Consider the following 24,739-nt stretch of genomic DNA (forward strand, 5'->3'; position numbering starts at 1 on the left):
CCAAGTAGTGTGATGAAGATTAACAACACATGGAAAAAAGAAAGAAATGTCATTCTCCATAACTAGGAAGACTTAGGCTGTTAAACATTTAGGTGAAGGGAAATAAATTAGACCAGACGAAACAGTTCCAATCATTTGGGAAGTATTATAGATTAAATGGGCACAGGGATGAAGACATCGGTGAAAAATTACCTGAGAAAATAAGCATTTTCAAGTGAATTTTAGGTCATTTAGTAGTCTACCGTAGGTTTTGAAAGGACAGAGATTGTACGAGGGTGGTACCAGAAGTATCCAGCCTGACCTAGAGATGGGGGTAGTTGCTTGAAAAATATCACCGTATTAGACATTTTGCAATCTATAAAGAATACAGGTATATTTCAAGTTTGAAGACGCCACGTTGTTTATTCTACAGCCTGCCTGCCTGTGCATATTTTTTCCACTCTCGATTTGCCTGATTCCACCTTCCATAATATATATATATATATATATATACATATATATATATATATATATATATATATATATATATATATATATATATTATATATATATATATGGTACATTACACAGTACATATATATATATATATAGTACATTACACAGTAACAAACAATATAGAAACACAAAAAAGGAACACTCGCACGTTATTTCTTGATAATTTCGACGGAATTCTACTCCGTCTTCATCGGAAGATAGAGAAGTAATGACTGCGTGTGTATATATATATATATATATATGTATATTTCTATATATATATTTCTATATATATATTTCTATATATATATTTCTATATATATATTTCTATATATATATTTCTATATATATATATATATATACACACGCAAATGTCACATTATATGTTTATTTAGAGTGACTCAATATTTAGGCCCGCATACAATCTACCTCCCTTAATTACATCAAAATGCCTATTGTTTTCCCCTCTCCACTTCACTCTAACAGCAATATATCCCCTTAAATTACCATGCCTAGAACTTCATAGTTTGCTTTATATTCTTCCGTTTCATTTTTTCCATTCTTCTCCACACTCACATCTCAAAAGCCTCCAACCTACTTTGGTCCTATTCTACAACGACCATTTTTATGAGACATACAAAACTACGATTCACCACTCACTACGATTTTAGGTTTTCACCAAGGTTTTTCTTGACCTCCTTACTTAACATCCCGGTCATCAATTCCTTGTTTTCATTACATATTTATAAGTGTCTATCATCTTCAATCTTTTGTAAAAGTAACTTAAGGAGACGCAATTTTTCTTTTAGTACCCAACTATTTTGCCCACTTTTTTCCAAAACACTCCATAAATGGGTGAACTACTCTCCCTTTTCTAGTGCAAAATGGTTGTATAAAAAGTATCGGTACAATTATTTCCTCATGTGTGCGTGAAGTGCTCAATTCATATCGTCGGTTAAGTGTGTGCATGATCCCAGATCATATTGACGTTTATAAGGTGACAGTGCATACCATTATCACTGAAATTTTGCCGAAGCGAAAGATCGGTGCTAAACCAATCCTAAAGGTCTGGACGGACGGCCAAAAGCAGAATCGAGTGTCTACTTGTGAAGACCTTCTGTAACGACATCGCGACGATCCCCCAACCCCCTTACAGTCACGACTTGGCACCAGCAGATTATTTCCTATTTCCAAAAGTGAAATTCTCCCTCAAATTACACCACCGTGGGACCCGATGTGCCGTCAAAGAAGTTTGCATGCGTACCCTTAAGGACTTTCCGGAATCCGCTTAACAGTGCGCTTTCGAGTAGTGGAATAGCCACCGGCAAAAGGGTGTTACGGCTTAAGGGATGTAATTTGAAGAATTTTGAGGCATTGTAGCATTATATTAAATGAATCTATTTTTCTGAAACTTTTCTCGATACTTTTTATGCAAACTATGTATAATTTGTGTTATATTGTCGTAAATATAACACAAATTATAGATTAGATAAAGTACAAAGTTTAATAACGCAGAAAGCTTTCCATGTTGTTGATTTTGCATGTAGCATTGTTTTTTTTTACGGTTGGTGACCTAGCACCCCCCGCCACACACCCTTGCGGCGGCTTGCGGGGTATTATGTAGATGCAGCTGTAGATGAACACAGGAAAAAATGCCCGTGGAGGAAAAGCCCCAAGAAGACAGACAAGAGCTAACCCAGAATCAATGTTCACGTTACCCTTCCTGTTTCTGGAGAATATCATAACCTCCATTTTGCTTACGTTGATTCTCATCTGATAAATATCACTCTTGATTCTAAAATGCGTTCATTAGTGATCAAAAACCTCTGGCTGACGATATCTCGATCGCCGGCAAACCTAACCGATTTCATGTAATCCCCTTCGACTTTCTAACCTGCTTCAAGCCATTCCATGCCCCTCTTGCAACATCTCCATATTAATATTTTAAATAGTATATTCGCTTAGATTATCATTTGAATAAACCCTGGGACTACAAACCGCTGTTACTATTAAGCCTAATATGACAAATCATACCACACACAACAGTAGCATTCTTTAGGTCTGCACACTTAACTTCCCTTATTTCCATCCAAAATACCTATTCTCTCTTCCTCCTTTGACCTCGCTTTCCCCACATTTTCCCGAATATAAGTACATAAAAAAATCGAATATATGGGTCCATGAAATCCCGAATCATAATATCTTGACCTCATATCAAGGGGATATGTGATAAAAGCCCTCCCATGAACTACAACCTTGACGTGGTGGAAGGGCTTGTGCATTACGATGACCCCTAAAGCTGTCCTGGCGGGAGAAATGAAACTTACTCCTCACAGGGTGACCAATGCCAGATAGGTCGAAGGGTAGGAGACAGACGAAAGGTAGTCAACGCAGCGTAGGTTCTTTGGTGAGACAGCTTCCGCCCGAGTAGGGCGGCCATTGAGTTAAGGAAGCAGAACCGACGAACTTGGTCATTGTTCAGGTATACATTCCACCAAGGAATCAGAAGGGGGAAAGAGTCGATCGGATATACGATCATTTAGAGGACATAATCTCGTGTGTTCCTGCAGGGAAACATTTGATAGTGATGGGGGATTGGAATGCGACGGTAGGCGAAGGAAGAGATGGTGATGAGATGGGGGATTACGGTTTAGGCACGAGGAATGACCGCGGGGAAAAAGCAATTGAGTTCTGCAGGGAACAGGGGTTAGTCATCACCAACACATACATGAGGTTAGGCACAGATTTAGTAACAGCGTGATCTATTTACATTGCTCCCCGGGAAAAGATGCGTACTCTGATAACAATTTAGTAGTTATGGAGTGTAGTGTCCGTTTCAAAAAGATAATGCAAGGACGGCGGGTTAGGAAACGGAATGTAGAAGCATTAACTGGATTGACAAGGAAGGATTATCGGGGAGCTCTAGAGAAAATCATTAGTGAGGGAAAAGAGCTGAGTACTATCAGGGAAAAATGGAAATATATAAAAAAAGGGATATAAAATGCCGCAAATTAAACTACACGAACTGTTTATGGAAAAGGGCAAGGGAACCATGGATCACGGATGAGATGATTATAAATATGGATGAGAGAAAGAAATGGAAGCATATAAATACCTTATACATTAGGGAGAAGGAAGTACAGAGAGTTAAATTATAAAACGAGACGGGTTACAAATAGAGCAAAAGAAGCGTGGTGGAGGCGGCTGCAAAGACGAAAGACACAGGCCGAGGATATGGAAAGCTTGAAGAGAAAGGGAGAAATTGGTGCGCTCTACAGCAAGGTTAAATCACTTTCGGGAAGTAAGAAGGGAGGCTCTGTGCTAACAGTTAGAGATAAGTCGGGTAAGATAATAATTGATCCAGAATAGATCCAAAAGATACGAAAGGATTATAAAGAAGAATTTTATGGTAAAGAACTTATACCAACACGCTTAGAAAGAGAATATGACATAGATGAAGATAGCTTAGATCCTGGCATACTCGAAGATGAGATAGAATGGACATTAAGGGGGATGAAATCAGATAAGGCCGTGGGGGTAACGAACATTCCTGCGGAACAGCTAAAAGGTTTAGGAAAATGTGGGAGGAAGTCTGGAGGGCGGAGAGACCGGATGAGTAGTGTAAAGAAGGTTGGTTGTAAGGTAGGTTGTCCATTATCGCCGGTGTTGCTCAATGTATATTCAATGTACATGGCCACTGAGCAGGAGGATGGACGGAGATTGGAGGCTTTTGAAATGTGGGTTTGGAGAAGGATGGAAAAAGTGATCATTACCAAATGTATCAATCTAGCAACAATGATTAAAGATGATCCCTTATCCAATATCCTTTTATACATTTCAATGTGCTCCCTCGCGTCTCCTTGCTTCTTGGGGGAACTTTCTCGGTCTGCGGAAGGGAAAAGTGGCGAGCCCTCTCGCGCGGAGTGAGGAGGCTTACGGAGAGAATGTGAGGCGGAGGACGAAGAGGGGGGACATTTTCCGGCCAGTGGAGTTTTTCGCTACATCTTCGGCTGCCGTGTAAATAATGGACAGCGACGGATAAGGTGGGCGGAGTGGTGCGGGTTTGTGCCAGTCAGTGGGGAGGGAAGGAAGGAAGGTGCTCTCAAGGGGGACCCTTGCAGCTGGACCAAAACCAACCTCTTCCCAAACAGACCCCTCCCCCATTTTTCACTCCCCCTCCCCCCTGTTGGTGGGTCCCCTAACTCCCACCATGAGCCTTCGTATCTTTCCTTGTTTACAACTTATTCCTACCGGCATGGTAGCCGATTCCTAGTCAAACCATCATAAATCACGTAGACTGGTGCAATGAGGAGGTCGCATTTACGGAAACACATGCCAATTTTTTTGCCAATATTACCTGGGTAATTCAAAGGAACTGCAGGGAATACCGCGGCAGTAACTTTAAGCAGAGCCATCCTCTAATGCGCATTACAATGTAGCAATTTCAAAGGGTAAAAATAGTTCGATTTGACCGGGACTCTGGTCAAGGTGAATGATTTTTACACTTTGAAAATAACTGGGAGTGTCAAAGACTGTGAGAGAGGATAGGACGTTAGGCAAGCGAGGTGAGGGGAGGAAGGGAATGGGCAGGTTGGGTGGAATGGAGGGAGGGAGAATGAATGTAAAATGAAGGTTTAGTGCCGGGTATTGAGATTTGTCTTCTTAGGCGAGGCTTGTAAATGCAGCGGTAGTTAGTCTGGACCCATCCAAAACAAACCTTAAACGATAGGCTAATAACTAAAATAATGTTATCAGCCATATGTCATGGAACAATATCAACTACAATGAATGGCAGGGCACAAATCACAATGATCGAATGCATCGGTAAAAGGACACCTACCAGTATATAGGCAACGATAGTCGCGAGATCTGCTCTTCACCAATCTAAGGATATATTACCGAAGATGATGGCCATTTGATGAAAGGCTATATCGATTAAAAACTATGATTTTTTTTCTTTTAGACAAAGAAAGTGGACCAAGGACTTTTGAAAAGTGGATTTGGAAGAGAACGGGGAAAATTGAATGGACGGAAAGGAAAACAATCGATGCAGTGCTAGGCATAAAAGGGGAAGAGACGGCTGTGAGGAGAAATTCGAAGAAGATGCAGAAGTAAATGAGGTGCAATTGGTCTCGGAAGACGGTAAGAGAAGGGAGAACATTAGGAAAGCGAGGTAGATGGAGGAAAAAACACAACTTAGATAGGGTTAAGGGAGGGAGAAAGCATGCGGACCCAAAGAATGGTCTACTGTGTTTAGCATGGTATTTGAGGATATTTTATTTAAAATTTAACTTAAAGAGTAAATCCATGTGAAGGGTCCATCCGAAACCCTACCCTAAGTCAGAAGTCCACTGCTAATAAATAATTAAGAAGAAAATTGATTAGAAAACTGATCGAACTACGAGTAAAACGATTCTATATATTTCTAAAAAAAATTCGATATCTTACTTTCTGGATTACCCTCTTCATTTTCTTGTTTGAGTAAAACAATTCTTGATACTGTATTAGTCACTTTGCAACAGATATATTTACGTTTTATAGTTCAAATGAGGGCTCTACTGGCGTTTACAACCTAAGTCTGGTTAATTTATTTATGGAGCAGATGGTGTCCGCCTGAAAAAAAATACTTTTGAGAAAATTATTCAACGCAATCACGGAAAGCATGAAATAAAGATCATAATGTAGCCTTAAGATAGAATATCTAACTATTCATGGCTAAAAATCCGTCCGCAATATCAAATTAACGGTTAGTAATACGCGACCGGTTTCCATGGATATGTGACGTGGTATATTTTTGATTGACGTCACGCTCTATGATATTGATTTTCAGCTTCGAAGATTTTCACTGGTTTGCAATTAATTCTTTGCAAAGACTACTTCAACATTTTTCCGGGATGTACTATGGCGGAGTCTTTGCGGCGGAAGTTGAAGGACTTAAAGAATACATGCATGCAGTGAAGTGAATAAATGATATCTGGTGTAACTCTGTGGAATTTCACAATTATTAACAGAATATACTTAGTAATTTTCCTCACAATTTATTATGTACCGTCGACCAAGATGTTAACATACATTTATGTACCATGTACTTTTGAAACGGGCAATAGAAAACATTGTCTTGGAAATGATGCAGTTACATTGATACTGCAGTCGCAATATAAAATTAACGGGTGGAAAATAAACAAGTGTATTTTATTTATGCATATGTTTATCCAAGTACACAAGGTAGGATGTGGAACTGTTTCAATTCACTTGACGAGTAAACTAAAAGGCATTAGAAAGATCATTAGAAAGGCACAGATTCATTAGAAAGATGTAAATAATTTGAATTTCTACATCTATTTCAGTTATAACAAGAACATAACAGCAAGAAAAAGACCTAACAAATGTTTCTAATAGATTGAAAATACATCTAATTTTAAAGCAGGGGAGTGTAAATAACATATTATAAAGAGTTTTATGGCAGAAAATCCTCTCCAAATGTTTGAGGATTATCGATCCTCGTTGGTTTAAAACAGCTTAGCTATCAATATTGAAGACTGCGAGACTGTGTGTATCGATGGTTAGAGAAGCACTGGAACTCGCAAGGTCGACTAGTTTCTGGGTAATTCGACGGCGGAGTCTATTTTGCCAAACTTAAAGTAGTCCCAAGTTGATAGTCGCGTCGGAACACACAACTACGTCCGGTCCTATCATTTGTCTGAAAAGCCATTCGCGCTGGTTGGCGATCGCATTACATCCAGACTAATCCGTTAGGATACATGATTGGTTTACGTCGCTTCCTCTGCACTTCGATTTCGATTCTGTGGTTTGTCCGGATTCTTCCTCTTTTGCTGGTTTTACTCCGCAGTCGTTCGAGGGTCACTCGAGCTGGAGGAAGCAACTGATCGGGGTCAACCCAAACAACTTTCGTAGAGGATGAAGTAAATACCATTCCTACCCGCATACAAATATTATTTTAAATATTAGCATATAACTCCCGAGAAAGGCAAAGAAGTAAGATAATTCAGGGAAAATGTTAATTGGACCATAAAAGATCCAAGAGAGATAGAAGGTATATATAGAAGAGCTGTTCAGCAAAGAAATCAAAACAGCAAGGTTAGAAATAAAAAGAGAGTATGGTGTAGATGATGATAACTTAGGTTCAGACGTACTCAACGGTGAGATAGAAAGGGCATTAAGGGAGATGAAATCAAATAAGCCCTGAGGACAATATTCCTTTGAAGCAATATTCCTTAAATGTTTATGAGAACGTGGGAGGAATATTTTCAATGAACTAACTCGTAGCATTTATGAGAGAGGAACTTGGTCGGAAAACTTCGTCATATCAGTGTTAGTTACCACTCCAAAAAAGTAAAAGGGTGCAGTATGTGAGGACTACAGATCGATAAGTTTGATTTCGCACGCAGCTAAAGTGGTTCTCAGGACGATCAACAGGAGAATGGAGAACAGAGCAAATGATTACTTAGGGGATGATCAATTTGGGTTTAGGAAGGGGAGAGGTACGCGTGATGCCATTGCAGTAATGAGGTCACTAATAGAGAGGAACATGGAATATAGAATACAATCAGGACGTATTTGCCTGTTTCGTAGACTTTAATAAGGCGTTTGACAGAGTGAATTTTGAACAATTAATGAGTGCAGAACGGAAAATATGATTAGATTGGGGGGACGGGAGAATTATGTGCAACTTGCACAGTTCACAGACTGCTCAGGTGCGGGGGGGGGGACGGAGAGTCCGGATGGGCAGGAAGAGGAGTAAGGTATGGGCATCCATGATCACTGGTTCCGTTTAACGTATATGTAGAGGAAATGATTCAAGTGGCATGGGAATAACTGGAGGAGGGAATGAAAACCGGCTAGGAAGTGATAGAATCAATTAGGTTCGCTGGTGACCAAGCTTTTATTTATCAGTCAGCCAAGGGGTTGCAAGCAATGCTGAGTTAATTGGAAATTCAGTGCGATAGGTATGGGATGCGAATCAATATACATGTAAATAAAGTAAAGGTTTTGCGGTTTTCCAGAAGGAGAACGGTTAAGCTAACATAGAAATAGGAGGGCAAAAACTAGAGCAGGTTGAACAGGCTGGTTGAGGCTTCCACAAGGAGGAGGGAATTGATGACACGGACGTTGAGTACGGATGTTAAGAAAAAGCTCCACCAAACTTTGATATTGAGCGTAGTTATTATGTAGGGCGCGGAATAACGGGGGCAGGATGATACACGTAGATTTGAGGCTTTTGAAATGTGGGTGTGGAGAAGAATGGAAAAGGTGAAGTGAACAGAAAGGAAAACAAATGAGGAAGTAAATTACGGTGGGTGAGGGGAGGGAATTGTTAGGAGAAATCCATCTATGATCTTCCTGGGAACCCCCCCCTTTCCATGATTTGTGAATTTTACACTCTGTTTAGTTTAGTACTTGGTGACCTCTTTCTCCATCAACTACCAAACTGAACTTCGGGTCGATCAGTTAAAATGTTTTATACATACACACACACACGTAAGCACACACAAAAACTTACACACAAATAATTTAGCAAAATTTCTCGCTTCCACCTCCAAGGATTTCAGTTTTCTTCTCGTTGATGCTCATATTATATTCACCCAGTACACTATCCATAGAACTTAGAGTTGCTTGCAGCTCTTGAGTTTCCGCCACTACTGCAATGTTATCTACAAACTGAAGCATGTTGATTTCTTCTCCATTTACCTTGACTCCTTTGATACCCAATTCTTGTATTTCTTTTATTGCCTCTTCCAGGTATACGCTGAAAATTGTTGGCGAGAGAGTGCATTCTTGCCTTACTCCTTTGTTTCTTTTGACTTTCCATTTTCCTGCCATTTTTAGTTTGAATTGTTGTAACCCGATTCTTGTAGAGGTTATGGATAATTCTTCTGTCGTTTTAGTCTAATCCAAGCGCTTCTAGTATCTTGAGCATCTTGTTCCATTCGACGTTGTCGAAAGTCTTCTCCAAGTCCACGAATGCCACATATAATGGTTTATTTACGTGTCTCATTTTCTCGGCCAGAACTCTCAAGCTGAGAATTGCCTCTCTTGTTCCTCAGTTTTTCCTGAATCCGAATTTGTATTCTGAGAGGTTTCCTTCTATCCTTCCTTCAATTCTCCGGCTATTTATCCGAGTAAAGATTTTTAATGCATGACCCACCAGGCTCAATGTTCTGTGGTCTTCGAATTTACCTGCTTTCGGTTTCTTCGGTATTGCAATTATTATACTTTTCTCGAAGTCTTCTGGTATCTGTCCGCTGTCGCAGCTATCTTTGATTATTCCATTGAGGGCATCCTTCACTTTGACTCCGAATGCCTTGGTTATTTCACCGTTTATTTTGTCATATACTTGTGCCTTGTTGTTTCTCAGGTCTACTACGACTCTGTCGAATTCACTTCTTAATATCTGCGGACCCCGATTGTCTTTACCTATCATACCTATCAGATGTTTTGCGATTTTGTTTTTCTTTCCCCGTATTACCTCATCACTAGTTTATAAGCCATCTCGCTATTTCCCTTTTTCATTTTGTCATTAATTTCCTCGCAACAGCTTTCTCTCCATTCTTCCTTTGCCTCCTTGCACTCTCGTATGACCTGGTTCCGCAACTGTTTAAAGAGGACTTCTTCACTCTCACTTCTTGGATTCTTGTATTTTCTTCTTTCAACAAAACAAAACACCCTTCTTTACATCAGGTCCCTCTTCAGTTCTGAGTACTTTCTTCCTCCTTTCATCCCGTCCAACATCCCTATCCTGATCCTTCCCTTTCCTCGTTTGCCTAATATTCTCCCCTCTATTACAGTCTTCAACATCCCACTGCCGGTCAATATCCCCTTCATCCACTTTTTCTGCCTCCATAGGATTTCTCCCAACAAACCCCTCTCTTCGCCCACCATACCGTATATATAAATACAATTAAGAAAAAATTTATACATATATTCGTGTGTGTAAGAGAAAAGTCCAAAATTGTTTAATTGTAGAGCGCTATAATTTCAAAATCTACACACACAGTCAAAGAACACACGCAAAATAAAAAGCGACTCTCATATCAAATATATAAGAGGCAAAAACCAACTTCATCAGTGAGAGAAAATTTACTGACCATATACTGATCTCGACCTACATAGCATGCGTATGTTTAGGGAGTTCTTCCATTAGGAATAACTTCAAATTGAAAGGTCTTTTAGGGGTATGATCTGATATAATGACCCTGTACCCGTTGCTCGCTCGAAGTCCCTCAAAGGACTTAATGTGACAACCTCCGCCCCACCACTCCCTCCCCCCTTTTCAATCGGGCTCTCGATGTTGCCCTTCCTTCCCAGTCTCCTTCAATCCCCTCGCCCCCTCCCCCCGCCTCCCGAATTCAATACTCAATCCCTTTTACCTTTCCAATTTATTTCCTCCCGCGTGCGCTCCAATCCGTCCCTCCCCTTCCCGTCCGACCCCGCCTCCTCTCATCCCTCGCTCCTCTTCACCCCCCTCCCCTTCCCCCTCTCCTTTCCCAGCCCCCTCCACGGGGGAAAAGGGTGTGCTCGATGCCAAATGAGACCCAGATTTTAAATATTTACGTCTTTCTGGGGACGGGGAGGACATAAAAAGGAATTTTGTTTGCTTTCGTGCGCGAGTGGCGATTCGCCGCTGCGAGGGAGGGTGGGAATGGGAGAGGGAATAGGGGGAGGAAATAGGGGGGAGGGTTTCGCAAAAGGAAGACTCGAATTCCAACCCGAGTTAAGAGGAGGTTGGATCGGCCTTCTCCTCAGTGCGTGCGCGAGGGCACGTCGCGGATGCCGTTTTCTTCAATGCCAACACTAGCGATCGGAGACGAAGAGATTTGGTGACGCTGGTGTGAGGTCAAGACGCGAGGAATGGCATCGAGGGTTGATATGTGGCAAGAAATAGCGATGGAAAAAAATACAAATTTGTTATCCCTCGTTCATTCTCACTCCTATAGCAATAGATATGAGATCAGTCTTTTTATTATTTTAGAGCGTCTACTGCATGATCTACATTCCAATGATCGCAGATAACATCTCTACATTCGACAAAAACACACATATTCTGAACTTCAACACTGCATTAAGACCCTCTTCAATTCCGTCTGCTTCCTTACTCCCTTCATTCCGTCCAACATCGCCATACTATTCCCAACCCGTCCTTGCTTGCATGACATCCTCCTTTCTGCCGCAGTCTTCATCATCATATCGCCAATCAAGATGTTTTCCATGCATATTTCCTACCTCCTTTGGATGTATCCCAACAATTCCCTCTTATCCCCCACCATACCGATAACTTCTTCATTTGTTTTCCTTTATCAGTCGAATCGACTAATAAATGCAGTTGTGGCACAGTTGGTAACAATTCTCGTACAAAAACACATGATAACAAATATTTTAGCAAATGAGTCGCTTAACGATGGATATCGAAACTTCTCATTTATTCCGTTGATTCTTTGCTGCATTAACAATTATTATTTTATAATTTTGAAGTATTTAAAAATACTATCAAACCTTTTTACTGGTAATTTCTTCTTAATGCCAAGAGGGTTGGTAGGCTTCTGCAATTTAAGCACTTTTTTCCCACAGTAAAATGTCCTTAACTTCTTAATGATGTAGTTATTGCAATGCAAACATTCAATTAAGAAATGTTAGTAGGCAAAAAAATGAGTCAATATTTCCTCAAATAACTAGATTAAATTGTTGAATCTTTTTATGTTAACTGAGTAAAGGCAAACCTTCAATCAAATTCCATCTCCCAAAATATCTGCAACTTCAAAATATCTGGAATAAACTTGTACCTAATCCAATTTTTTCGATCTTTCTTCATTCTTCATCAATTCTTCTTTCTTTGTTCTTCGAGCATCAACCATTTTTTCGAATGTTTGTTTCCTACGCACATTCCTTCAGGTTATACGAAATAGATCCATTTTCCCAACCACCGTCATCCACTCTACTCCTTTCCCTTGACCTGTGTTCCCCCCTGCCCAACGGGGAGACGAGGTGGAGGGTTCCATCTTACCCAGTTGCAAATAAGGAAGTCGTTTTTCTTCGTTCTATCACACCCCAATGAGGATCCTCAAGAATTCCGAGTTTGCGGGAATATTTTACCTGTCGCACTTAGTGTAAAAGTTTTTCTAAATCATTCAAATTGTGATGAAATACTGCAAAGTTTTCTAAAGAACTAGTTTTAATATGATCTTTAAAGTTAGGGAAGTTCAAGTTTTGAAATAAAAAACTCTGGACAAGGGCTTCTTCAACTTGTATCCTGTTTTATGACTTGAGGTCGCGTTACCCGAAAATGAATGTGTCATTTGACGTAAGCGGGGCCTAATTCAAAGTTACCTTTCATCAATGCGAGAGAAATGTAATTCCTTGAGGTGAATCGATCCCGGACGCAGGGGCGTGGGTAATTTCTTTTTCAACTCTCATCAAGTTAAGATTATCTTATCGTATAAGTTAATCTAAATGGAATGTTAAGTGAACTATGGCCCACATAGCCATCCTTCTTCATCTTGATGTATAATCCTTAACTGGGCACTGCACTTATTTTAAAATATTCGACATACTCCTACTCTTTCAGGTGAAAACTAAAAAGCCTGACTGCCGAGGACTTCCAAGGGTGCTTTAAACAGTGGAAAAGAAGATGGAATAACTGCATAGCAACGAATGGAGGGTACTTTCAAGGGGTCAAAATCGAAGTAGACTAAATTTGCCAAATAAAGTTTTTATGGTTTGAGTTCGCGTATTTGTTGGACAGGCCTCGTATATTGCCTTAGGGGACTCGGAATCCCTCGATCCCTCATGCCTGCGAATTTGTCCAGACAAATGAATAAAATATTCAGAATAGGGTAGATACATTTCCAAAGCAAAGACAAAAACATGATTATTATTGGTATCCTACCTTGTAAGAATTTTGGATGACAAAGGCAATATAACGGTACAAATAAACATTTCTTTGCCTCTCCTAGCCAAAAACACGATTTGAAATCAGGGCACTACAGTAGGAAGTCCATCTCCATCTCTGTACACTTCCTTCATCCCTTCATTCCATCCAACACCCCTATCCTATTCCATCCCCTTCCTCGTTTGCCTAATATTCTCCCCTCTCTCACAGTCTTCAACATCCCACTGCCAATCAATATGCCCTGCTTAAACCCTTACCGTCTCTTTTCGATTTCTCGAAACTATCCTATCTCCTAATGGAGATAGGATAATTGTGAGAGAGAATGGCGCTGAAGCGTCGTGCCTATACCCGGCCTTATCCGCAGGGCGGACTCGGCTATGAGTCGAGTGCTGCTTGACGCGGCGACGATTAAGAGCGTTGCAGATGGGTTTGGGCACGAGCCTGCCTGGAGGCACCGCCGTTGCAGATCTTGGTGGTACATAGCGTCAAATGCATCACCATGCCACTTCACTTCACTATCACTCCCTCGTTCTTTACTGAGTCCACTTCACCTTCCCCACACCCTAACAATCTACGCCTATCCCCCAATCCTCCAATCTACGCCTATCATCCTGCTTCTGTGACCATGTTTTTTAGCGCCGTACATAACTACACTCTATTATGAAGTTTTAATGAGCTCTTTCTTTACATTTTTTTTGCAAAATGCCCCGGTCATTAATTCCCTCATCCTCGTGAAAGCACTAATATTTTGAATTGCAATCGATGCATATTGATCAAGAGTTTTTTTTTCAATTATTTTGCTAGCCCTTGACTTTATACCAATCACTTCTCTCCATCGCTTAATCCTATGCAAATCATAACTGAAAAACTTTCCGAGCTCAAACAGCGGCGAAGGAATTTTGATTAAAACTATGGTATGACGTAGAAGTGCAGAACACCAAGTTTAAGTTTGCGAAAAATAGTCAACCAAAAATTCACCCCAAAAAGAGAGGTAGGTCAATATTTAATGAATCGCGAAGAGTAAATTCCATGCATCTTCATTTAAGAAAAAACTAGTCAGTTGCGCCTCCCTTTGACCAACATAATCGAACCCCTTTTATTGGCTGGAGTAGTAATTTTGAGCCATTTACGGAACATATGAATATTAGAATATTCGACGCTAATTGATTGACAGCGCCTTATAATTCCACAGATTAAACTCCTCAAGTCTTGATTACTGACTGACTAGAGTATCTGCCTGGAGTTTCAACAAAAATATCATATTATTTGTCGACAGGAGGACGAATGAAAAGTAGCGTATGTATTGTTCCACAGATGCCATATTAGTAGTTGTCTGGTATTTTATGTTTCTCAGATACTTAAATTTGAACATTATAGTATTTCGAAGTATTCTGCATTGTCGGGTTTCACCGCGTCGTTGTTTGATTCAGACAACAGTTTCGCCGAAGTTGTCTGAATCAAACAACGACGCGGTGAAACCCGTCAATGCAGAATACTTCAAACCACCGCCGTGAAAACCTACGCAGCCATATATTATAGTATTTCATTAACTACAGTTTTAATTCCGTTGAATATGAGCGAAAATTGAAGTTATGATGTAAATTCATTTGAAGCAAAATAATGTGAAAATAAAGGACGTTAATGGACAACGATTTGAAAAGAAAACACGAACCTTGTTGCACTATGCATCTTAGACCATCATTCAATGAATATCTAAGGGAAAAAAATCAAATATGACTGAAATACTGTATCCAACACGATGCTATGTTTGGTGTTTTTGATCATGAATTTCCAATAAATTTAGCATACCATTTTTTTCCATTCATACAATAGTTAAACAAATATTAATATAAAGGAGAAATATTGCATTTGATACGAAGGTACGTTGTTTTTAAGCCTCGATTTAGGAATTAAATAACCCAAATACTACAACATTATTTTCCTGATCATGTTGAAGATCTTCAGGAATACAAGTTTCCGGATCTCACTTAAATTATAAAATCTACCCATTCTCTTCACAGAGTCCCAAGTGCCCCAGCCGACCTGCCTCAGGGGCCTCTGCCCTATCTAATCCGTGGGACCCCACCTAAATCTTTAGCGTTTTCTCCCGAGCCCTAGCAGACCCTTAGGGTCCTCTGGTCCTAGTCCCACCTCACCCTCCCCCTGGGCCGTCATGTCCTTGTGCCCTGGCTCTCCGTATCCCGGACCATTTATTGCCACCCAGGGCCACACTGCATCCCTTACCGAGACCCTCCCTATACTTACCGCCGGCCTCCTCGAGCACCCTTGCGACTCCAGGGCTCTCAGCCATACAGTGGCCTGCCTGCCTCCATTGGCCCCGGCCACTCCCTCAATCCTCTCTTGCACCCGGAGTCCCCAATGCCGTCCTGTACTCCTGCTCAGGGACACCCCTCGCATTATACAATCCCCCAGACAATATACCGATTCCTTCAGCTTCATTCTACCTACATTCACCTCCTGCGTTTCAACTCTTTGGGAACCCTGCCACCGGACGATCTAATCCTGACATTTAACTGGAGATTCATTCTCCGAAATGAGTGAAGGTATTTTTGTCCTCTCAAGTGATAGAACGAAAACGAACACAGAAATCCACAAAAAGGTTATCATATGGCTGAGTACCTGCCTTCCAGGCTAAAATTCATCCTTGCGTCGGCGTTGAGTAAACGAGTTTTCCATGTTCCATAACTTAGAAATCCTTCCTTTATATATGTACACACAGGTATGTAATATATATATATATATATATATATATATATATATATATATATATATATATATATATATATATATATATATATCCACCACGTTTCCACCATGCTTCTTTTGCTTTATTTGTTGCCCGCCTCTCAATTTATATATAAATATATATTTATTAATATTTATATATATATAATAAATTGAGGCGGGCAACAAATAAAGCAAATTATATATATATATATATATTTTTTTTAAGGTAATCTACCGGTTAAGGTAGGTTTTTGGATGGACACAACTACCAAACAAACATTTTTTTTAAACGTAATCTACCGGTTAAGGTAGCTTTTTGGATGGACACAACTACCAAACAAACATTTAATTTCTCCTAACAAAACAAAAAATACATCATCCTACTCTATATCAGGTCCCTCTTCATCTCTGTGTACATTCTTCCTCCCTTCATCCCGTCCAACATCCCTATCCTGTTCCTTCCCTTTCCTCATTTGCCTAACATTCTCCCCTCAATTACAGTCTTCAACATCCCGCTGCCGGTAAATACCCCCTTCATCCACTTTTCCTGCCTCCATAAGATTGCTCCCAACAAACCCCTCTCTTTGCCCACCATACCAAGTACTTCCTCGTTTGTTTTCTTCTCTGTCCATTTCACCTTCTCCATTCTTCTCCACACCCGCATTTCAAAAGCCTCCAATCTACGTCTATCCTCCTGCTTCAATGACCATATTTTCGCGCCGTACATAGCTACGTTTTCCCTTGAAAGGGTTTCGTGGGATAACGACCGCGGAAGCCTTGTCTCCCCCGCTGCCGGGTACGACACACGGCCGATTGGGCCGAGCCCCGTAATTTCCGGGACTCAAAATCTCTGTATTGTCCATCATTTAAATCTTGGGAATGATAATTGAGGTGGTTTCACGTTGCCTTCCTCAATAGTGTTTTTAACGTGACACCATAACTTGCTGGCCGCCCCACTGGGGTCAGACGCCATTGCAGCCGCCTCACTGAGGAACACACGCTGCTGCATGGACTACCTTTCGTCAATATATATATATATGTATGCCCTATGTATACATAATTTACGTGTATTTATAATTTAACTCCGCTTCTCTTGAAGAGACAAATGGCGCTTGTTCAAAGGAAAGAATTAAAAACCAAAGGCGCGCCACAAGGATAAAATAATTGCACATTAAGGTTGCCCAAAAATGAAAGAAAGAATTGCAATGTCAACAGTGACAATTTTCGTAACTTTCGTTCTTCCAAATGGATTTCCCATTGGAATAATTTCGAAATCCTTCGAATTAGGCGTCTTCTTCAGAGACCATTGCCTTTGATATATTATTCGGGACATATCCTCATGGTAAAGCGGCCGCCGGCTACACGAAGGAGAGAGGGAAAATTTGTTGCATTGCCTGGAGGATTATTGCCGCTCCGATCTCCATTTCGTCATAAATTGATGGGAAATCCAATTTAGCGAGCGACCGATAGCGAAATCCAGCCCGAACGCTCGCGAACTTTAGCGCATAGCTCGACGATGGAATCGGTGACGCTCGCATTTTTAACACGTGCACGGCGCAAAGTGGATCCGACGGTGTGAAATTAGTTTTGGATCGATTCAACTTACCAGAGATGATCATGTCCCCTCTCTCTGTGGTCCAGTAGTTGATTGAAGTAGGATATGCTTCCGTGTGACACTCCAGAGCTACGTCCTGCCCGATATACGCCCCTTCCAGCTGGTTTGGAATCCACAGCATCGGCGGGACTGGAAAATGGAAGTATTGAAAAGAATTACTATCATAAGAGGGCTAAAATGTGGAGGTAATCTTTAACGGCATATGAAATCCCCTCTCTCAACCGTGCCAATCACTTTCTTGCTTGCATTCCCTCCTTTCCATCCTTATCTACAACCACATTTCAAAAGTCTCCATCCTGCGAATATTTTCATACATTAATAATAATGTTCCCATGACACCCTTCACATCAAAGATGTAACAAGTTTTTTAACAACCTCACTCAACGTCACTGTCATTTTCTTTTCTCTTTGTATAAACGTCTTTGTCTTACACAATTTTCCCTACTCCTCTGTTCTTATCCCCTTCCCATGGACTACACACTTGACGTGGTGGCTTAAGCATTCCGATAATCCCTAGAGCTGTGCTGGCGGTATCAACAATATTTGCTATAGAGGAAGACCACTATTGAGGAACGCCACGGGAAACAACCTCAATTATTTTTTCCAAGAATCTCATAATGAGCACTATTGAGAAAATTAGTCCTGGCAACTATGGGACTCGATCCAATGACCGTGTGTCGAGTAGTTATTTTAGTGCTGTGCGAGGTGAGATGGAAGGATAGTGTAGATTACTGTATTGATATTTTTAGAGCAATATACAGCGGAGGGGACGAGAGCCAACGAAGGGTGGCTGTCATACTGAACGAAATGGTAGACATTTAGAAACGAGGAATGACCGCGGGGAGAAAGTAATGGAATTCTGCAGGAGACGGGTTAATCATAACAAATGCATGGTTAAGACACCACAAAAGGCACAGGTATGCATGAAAAATGTCGGGAGACTCAGAAAGGTATCAGTGAGACTACGTTATAGCTGGGTGCAGAACAGCGCGATATATTCAAACATTTTTTCGGGAGCCGATGTGGATCCGGATAAAAATTAATTTTTTTTTACTATTGTGTCCGAATAAAAAACATTATGCAGGGAAGATGGTTAAGGAAAGCGAATGTAGAGGCATTAACCGAAATGAAAAGGAGTATTAGCCAGCGGTAGAGACAATTATGATTGAGGAAAAGGAGCTAGGTACTACAAAAAATGGGAAGATTGGAAAAAGACAAGAAAAACATGGGTTGAAAAGGAGATAATTTGAAAGATAGATGAGATTTTAAGCAAAAAACTACATGGAAGATGGATATAAAAAGAGCTGAATGATAAACTGAAACGAGAAGCTAATAAGGTGAAATTAGAAAGGTGGGAAACGCAGTGCGACAATGTGGAAATTCCTCGTTTGCCCAACATTCTCCCCTCTATTACAGTCTTCAACATCCCACTGCCGGTCAATCCCCCTTCATCCACTTTTCCTGCCTCCATAGGATTTCTTCCAACAAACCTCTGTCCTCGCCCACCATACCAAGTACTTCCTCATTTGTTTTCCTTTCGGTCCATTTCACCTTTTCCATCCTTCTCCACAACCACATTTCAAAAGCCTTGAATTTACGCCTATCATCCTGCTTCAATAACCATATTTCCGTTCCGTACATAGCCACGCTCCATGTCAAATTTTTAACGAGTCTTTTCTTAACACCCAAACTCAACGTTCCTGTCATCGTTTTTTTCCTTCCGTGACTGCTCCTTTGCCTAACGTAATTCTCTGTTTTATGTACGTACTACTTTGACCATTTTTATTTGAAACACTTCCCAGATAGGTAAGCATATGCACCTGCTCTAGTTTTTGCCCCTCTATTTGAATATTAAACTTGACCCTCCTCTTTTGCGAAAACTGTATAACCTCGTTTTGATATGTGTGCCTAAAACAAGAAAGATACACATTTGACTTAATGAATATTGAAAATTTTCCGCTGATATTATTAACATGTATTCAATCTTTTGACATTAATGACCTCTGGCTAATAAATATGAATATATTTCGGAATGATGAATACTCAAATAGCTTTTAATGCTTGAATTAGTCTGTTTTTATTAGAATTTCATTGGTTTTTGAGGGAATATCTTATTAGTTTTGAAGGTTTGCTTTGAATAAATGTGTTCAAATAGGCGTACTAATTCGCTCCTATAATTGATTCGTAGACGTGACGTGACTGCAAATTTAATATTGATAATTTTTTCCCTTTCTTTGAGGTTTCAATCGACTTTTGATTTAAAGAGTCCCTGGGATTTGTACAAAACGTTTACGATTCCGTAAGTTAATGGCATGTAAGTAGTAAAATCCAAGTGATTAATTGTTTTTCAAGACTTTCATTGGTATATTTTTCATTAACTTTGTATCTTCGTTCGAGTGGATCGCATTCGTTAAAATCGAAGTTAAATCCTATTCATTATTTTACATACATTGACTAAATGTGACCTGAGATTCGAAAAAGGTAGCTGTAAATCTGATCTGGCACGTCAAAATATGGTCACAAAACCCCTCAAATCACCGCCAAATATTTTTTCTTCCAATTTTCCATTCAAGAGCAGTAAAAAGGAGATTACGGAATAATTTAGTCCATTAAAAATTTCAATTGTGCCGCATGGAAGTTTTATAACATTATTTAATCGGATTACCAATTGGAAATTGTTAATTAAAGAGTTTTATTTTGTAATGCCGATAAATAATCATTTCGGGTGAAATTAATTGGTACTGATGAATGTTAGCTCGTTATGGGATTCATCCATCCATTAACTTATCCGACGATTGTCTGCACTCCGTGAATATATTTTAATATTTCACAGCTAGGATTTTAAATTAATGGAGATTTAAGCGTTGATTGAATAAATTAAAAACGGGATTCAAAAGATATTCTTTTTCCACATTCCGGCCGAGAGTTATTTAACTTTTCGCATACTCTCCAATTCATGTCGACATTAGCATAAACTTCCCAAAGGGCTTCGCGGTGAGTAATATCTTGTTGAACGGGACAATTGAAAATCGTTTTAGGTCTCCATACCGTTGATTAATTGCCCAGTTTCTATCCTACTTTGACCACTAGGTATGCTCGCCTTACTTTATATTTTTCCTTTCCACTGACACGCATTGAATCCGTTGAATGATTCAGAGGAATTGTGTGACCTTCCGCAAAACGTAATTTAGACAAGTCGCTCTCAGTTGTGCAGACGAAGGTGACAATTCCACAGTGAAAAACTCAACTTGGTCGAGGTGGATGATTTTTACGCTGTTTAAAATACATCCCGTAATTTTATAATTGCACCCGTTAACTATATTAATTTTTATTCCCTGAAAGGAAGACCTAAGGAGTCCAGGCTCCTTCAGTGCATACCGGTCATACTGGCCCATACGGAATACAGTAAGCCTTCGTTAGTTGAGCAGGATTTTGGACAGCAATAGTATCAGTAAAAGTCACAAAATATATTGAATAAAGAATTAGTACAGTAAAGTACAGTTTTACAAACAGGAGGGATGAGATGTCAGGATCATTGATAAACTACGTAAAAAGGAGATTATAAGCACTTTAATATGATGTATAGCACCGTGTGAATTCTTAGCCTGGCCTTAGAGAAAAAAATTGATGATGGAGTCTTTTGAAATAAGGATATTACAAAAAATGGAAAACATTAACAGAAATGAGATCAAATATATGGACATTCATTATCAATGTTGGTATTTCCTGGAGGCAGGAAAAATGGATGAAGGGCGTATTGACTGGCAGTGGGATGCTGAAAACTGTAATGGAGGAGAGAATGTTAGGCAAGTGAGGAAGGGGAAGGAATAGGATAGATATGTTAAATGAAAGAAAGGGAGGAAAGAAATATGCTTCATTGAAGAGCAGAATAATGTAGTGTCCAATGTCAGGTTGTGTTTTTTGTTAGCAGAGGCAGGCAAATATAGTGTTGTACAGTTGTATAGGCTGCGGCCATACTCCTGGAACCGTTCTCAAGTCACATCAAAATAATTAAAAGTAAGTCACTCAACGGTAGGAAACAATATAATTAAATAAGGCAGAAGAATAGTTGACTCATCAGCCATTAATATATAATATTGTAACAACTGGTAATCAATAACCCATGCATTCCACTCGACACCAGTAAGTATGCAAACGAGCGGCTAGCAATTCAGCATTATCATCAGTATTTCAATCCAAGGATTGGCTGGATGAAGGAGTGGCAAGTGGTGGTGAGAGCTTAAACACACGGGATCGACTGAATTATTAATTTTTAGCAGTCACTGCGTACGTACTGCTCACCTTAAGTCATGATGATAGCGAAAAGTGACTAATACCCGCAATTTTGCGGGTATTTTTGCCATAGCGTTCTCCAGATGGTCCTAGCCTCTTCTGCTCTTCTATATACTTCCTCGTTCTTCCTCGTAATTTGTCTGTCCATTTAATATTCAGCATTCTCCTCCAGTACCATTCTTTGCTGGTCCATTTTTTCAATGTTCCAAGTCTCAGAACCATAGAGAGCCATGTTCCAGACGAAAGTATTGACGAACTGCTTCCTTATTTCCAGCCATAGGTTCTTGCAATTCAACATGCCCATCATAAATGGGACCCTTCCGTTTCCTGCGTCGTTGGGTCATATTCCCTACCAGTGCCCTTGGGGAGAGGACCGTTGTATGTTGCATGCCCATGAGGTAGTGGGATTTTGTCTTCTAACTTTTCAAATTCTAGCTTGCACGTAATTGGATACATTTTTTACTGCATCCTAAGGTGCAAATGTTAGTTAGATGATAGTTTATGTATTTTTGTTGTATTTGCATAATTGCTTGTTTGCATGCGTGTAAAATGAAAGGATTTTTGCATGAATGTAAACGCCACTGTGGGTATAGGTTTGTACGGATGTATCGAAATTGCATGTGGTTTTGTTTCCTTTTACAGGTGGTGACCTAACACCCCCGCCACACGCCCTTGCGGTGACTTGCGGGGTATTATGTAGATGCAGATGAGGTTAACATATACAACCGGGTGCTATATTAATGGGATTGTTTGTACCTTTATATAAATCTACACCAATACCTGCAAGCCACGGCAAGGGTGTGTGGCTGAGGGTGTGGCGGGGGGTGTTAGGTCACCACCCGTACCTTAAGTGCAAAGAGATATAATGACAAAATCACTAAGTAACGTTGTGAAGGAAACAGAAAATTACGAAGAATATAGTAAAGAATTATTTATAGAACCTTCATGAATGTAAAAACTGTTCAAAGACTCTTCTAAATTTGTGTTTTTAATGTGTCGAAGAAATAAAAAAATGAACAGAAGTCAACTCGAAAATTGGTTTTATTAGGTGAGGTTTGAGGTCTCCTCGTAGGATTAGAGTTTATGCTCACTCTGTGTGTGAATGAGTCAGATCCATGCTCACCCCCCCTCTTTCAAAAAACGTGCGAAATTCACACATGAGAATAGGGGATGGACGTTAGGTGCCCCTTTTGATTTCCCCAGATATTAGCAGTGAACAAATGACACAGCTGGGTACAGCTGAGAAAATACAGAGGTTCCATCCGGAATTGAACCAGGGTGTTTTGGGCCAGTAGACGAGAGGTCTACCCACTTCACTACTTCACCCAGACACATGAAATATTCACGTACATTTTGGCAAAAATGAGGAAACACAGAAAAAGATCATTAGAATCAATCACTCACACTGAACGCGAAGCAGTACCCTCTTGCTGATCGATGGGGGCACACCGTTGGAAGCTATGCAGAGGTAGGCACCCATGTGCAGGCGGCTCACTTTGGTCACGGTGATCATCTCGCCGTCGATGACATTCACTGCGGAAAAGAAAAGACGCTCTGATGAAGGGGACGGAACTCATAGGGAGAAGAATAATATCGTGTGGCCTCGCTCAGAGAATGGAATTCATATTGGATGAAAAAGTTGTCGAGCACACGAACATACTTTTATATGCTAAGAGTAATCCACCAGTCACATTAGATTAAATCATCGAATAATTACAAATATATATTAATTCATTTCCTAGCCCATATCCCCCTTAAGAGGATATAGTAAGTTGAAACCCCTCGGAAATAAATCCGTTAAAACTAGCCTAGTCTAATGTAGTGTAAAATTGCAATGAAGCACGAAGAAATAATCATAGACTTTGCGTTTCACAGGAAAGAATTTGTTGTGTTGACTAGTTTCGCTACACTGTAGAATCCTCTAGAGTCTACATTCTTTCTTGTGGACACGCAACGTCTTTGGTTCTTTCTTCGTGCTTCGCAAATGGATTTTCTCCAATTATCGGCCTCAACCATCTCTACAAAAAATTGCAATTATTTAGTGATTACCATGCTCCAAATCACGCCGGAAACTAGGAAATTCGGTGCTAGGTTTTGATGGATCTGAATAGATGACTCTGGTAGGTCTGGGGCATTTATATTTCTTCTTAACCCCGCACTAAATAAATACTCCTGTGTTACAATGAGATATTTTTCAAATTCATGTGCTTCCTGCCCCCCTTCACTCGGCCCAAGAAGCCAATCGTTATCCCGTCTTAAAATTCTTTTAGCCAACATTCAATCATTGAAAGGACCAATTAATTAATTAAAAATTGGCAATTTTCCAGATAATAAAATTAAATGCGACCGGTTTCAATGTAACTACATCATCATCAGGTGAATTTTATTTTGTGAAAAATTGCCAATTTTTTTTATCAATCATGATATTCCACCATATCACGCCTGAAACGTCTCTTTATATCGAAAGAACCAAGTTCTAAATTCAAAAAAGTATCGAAAAATAAATGAAAAACACTTAAAATAAATTCACCCACAAAGTAGAACATGATAGTTCTAGATATACTTGTAAGAAACGGCGGAAAAATCGAATTTGACATTTATAGGATGGGAAGGTAACCATAAAAATTAACTCACAGCACCCTTACCAACAAAAGATAGCAGCCTTCTATTGTTTATATACAGTATGCTCAACGTCCCTCACAAAA

The 24,739-nt window shown here is 40.0% G+C and overlaps 1 protein-coding gene across 3 annotated transcripts in view; it reads right to left on the bottom strand.

Annotated features, from left to right (window-relative positions):
• The window catches only part of LOC139695051 (lachesin-like), a 1,045,117-nt gene that overhangs the window by 25,765 nt on the left and 994,613 nt on the right, over positions 1-24,739 (bottom strand). For all 3 annotated transcript variants that reach the window (XM_071593655.1, XM_071593656.1, XM_071593654.1), the window contains exons 6-7: positions 23,439-23,567; positions 17,733-17,870 (exon numbers count right to left, since the gene is read on the bottom strand). In XM_071593655.1, coding sequence (XP_071449756.1) covers positions 17,733-17,870; positions 23,439-23,567 — 267 coding nt within the window. The remainder of the gene's footprint in view (positions 1-17,732; positions 17,871-23,438; positions 23,568-24,739) is intronic.

This window comes from Hetaerina americana, unplaced genomic scaffold (assembly GCF_022747635.1).
Source record: "Hetaerina americana unplaced genomic scaffold, ioHetAmer1.1.p SCAF_6, whole genome shotgun sequence".
Lineage (NCBI taxonomy): Eukaryota > Metazoa > Arthropoda > Insecta > Odonata > Calopterygidae > Hetaerina > Hetaerina americana.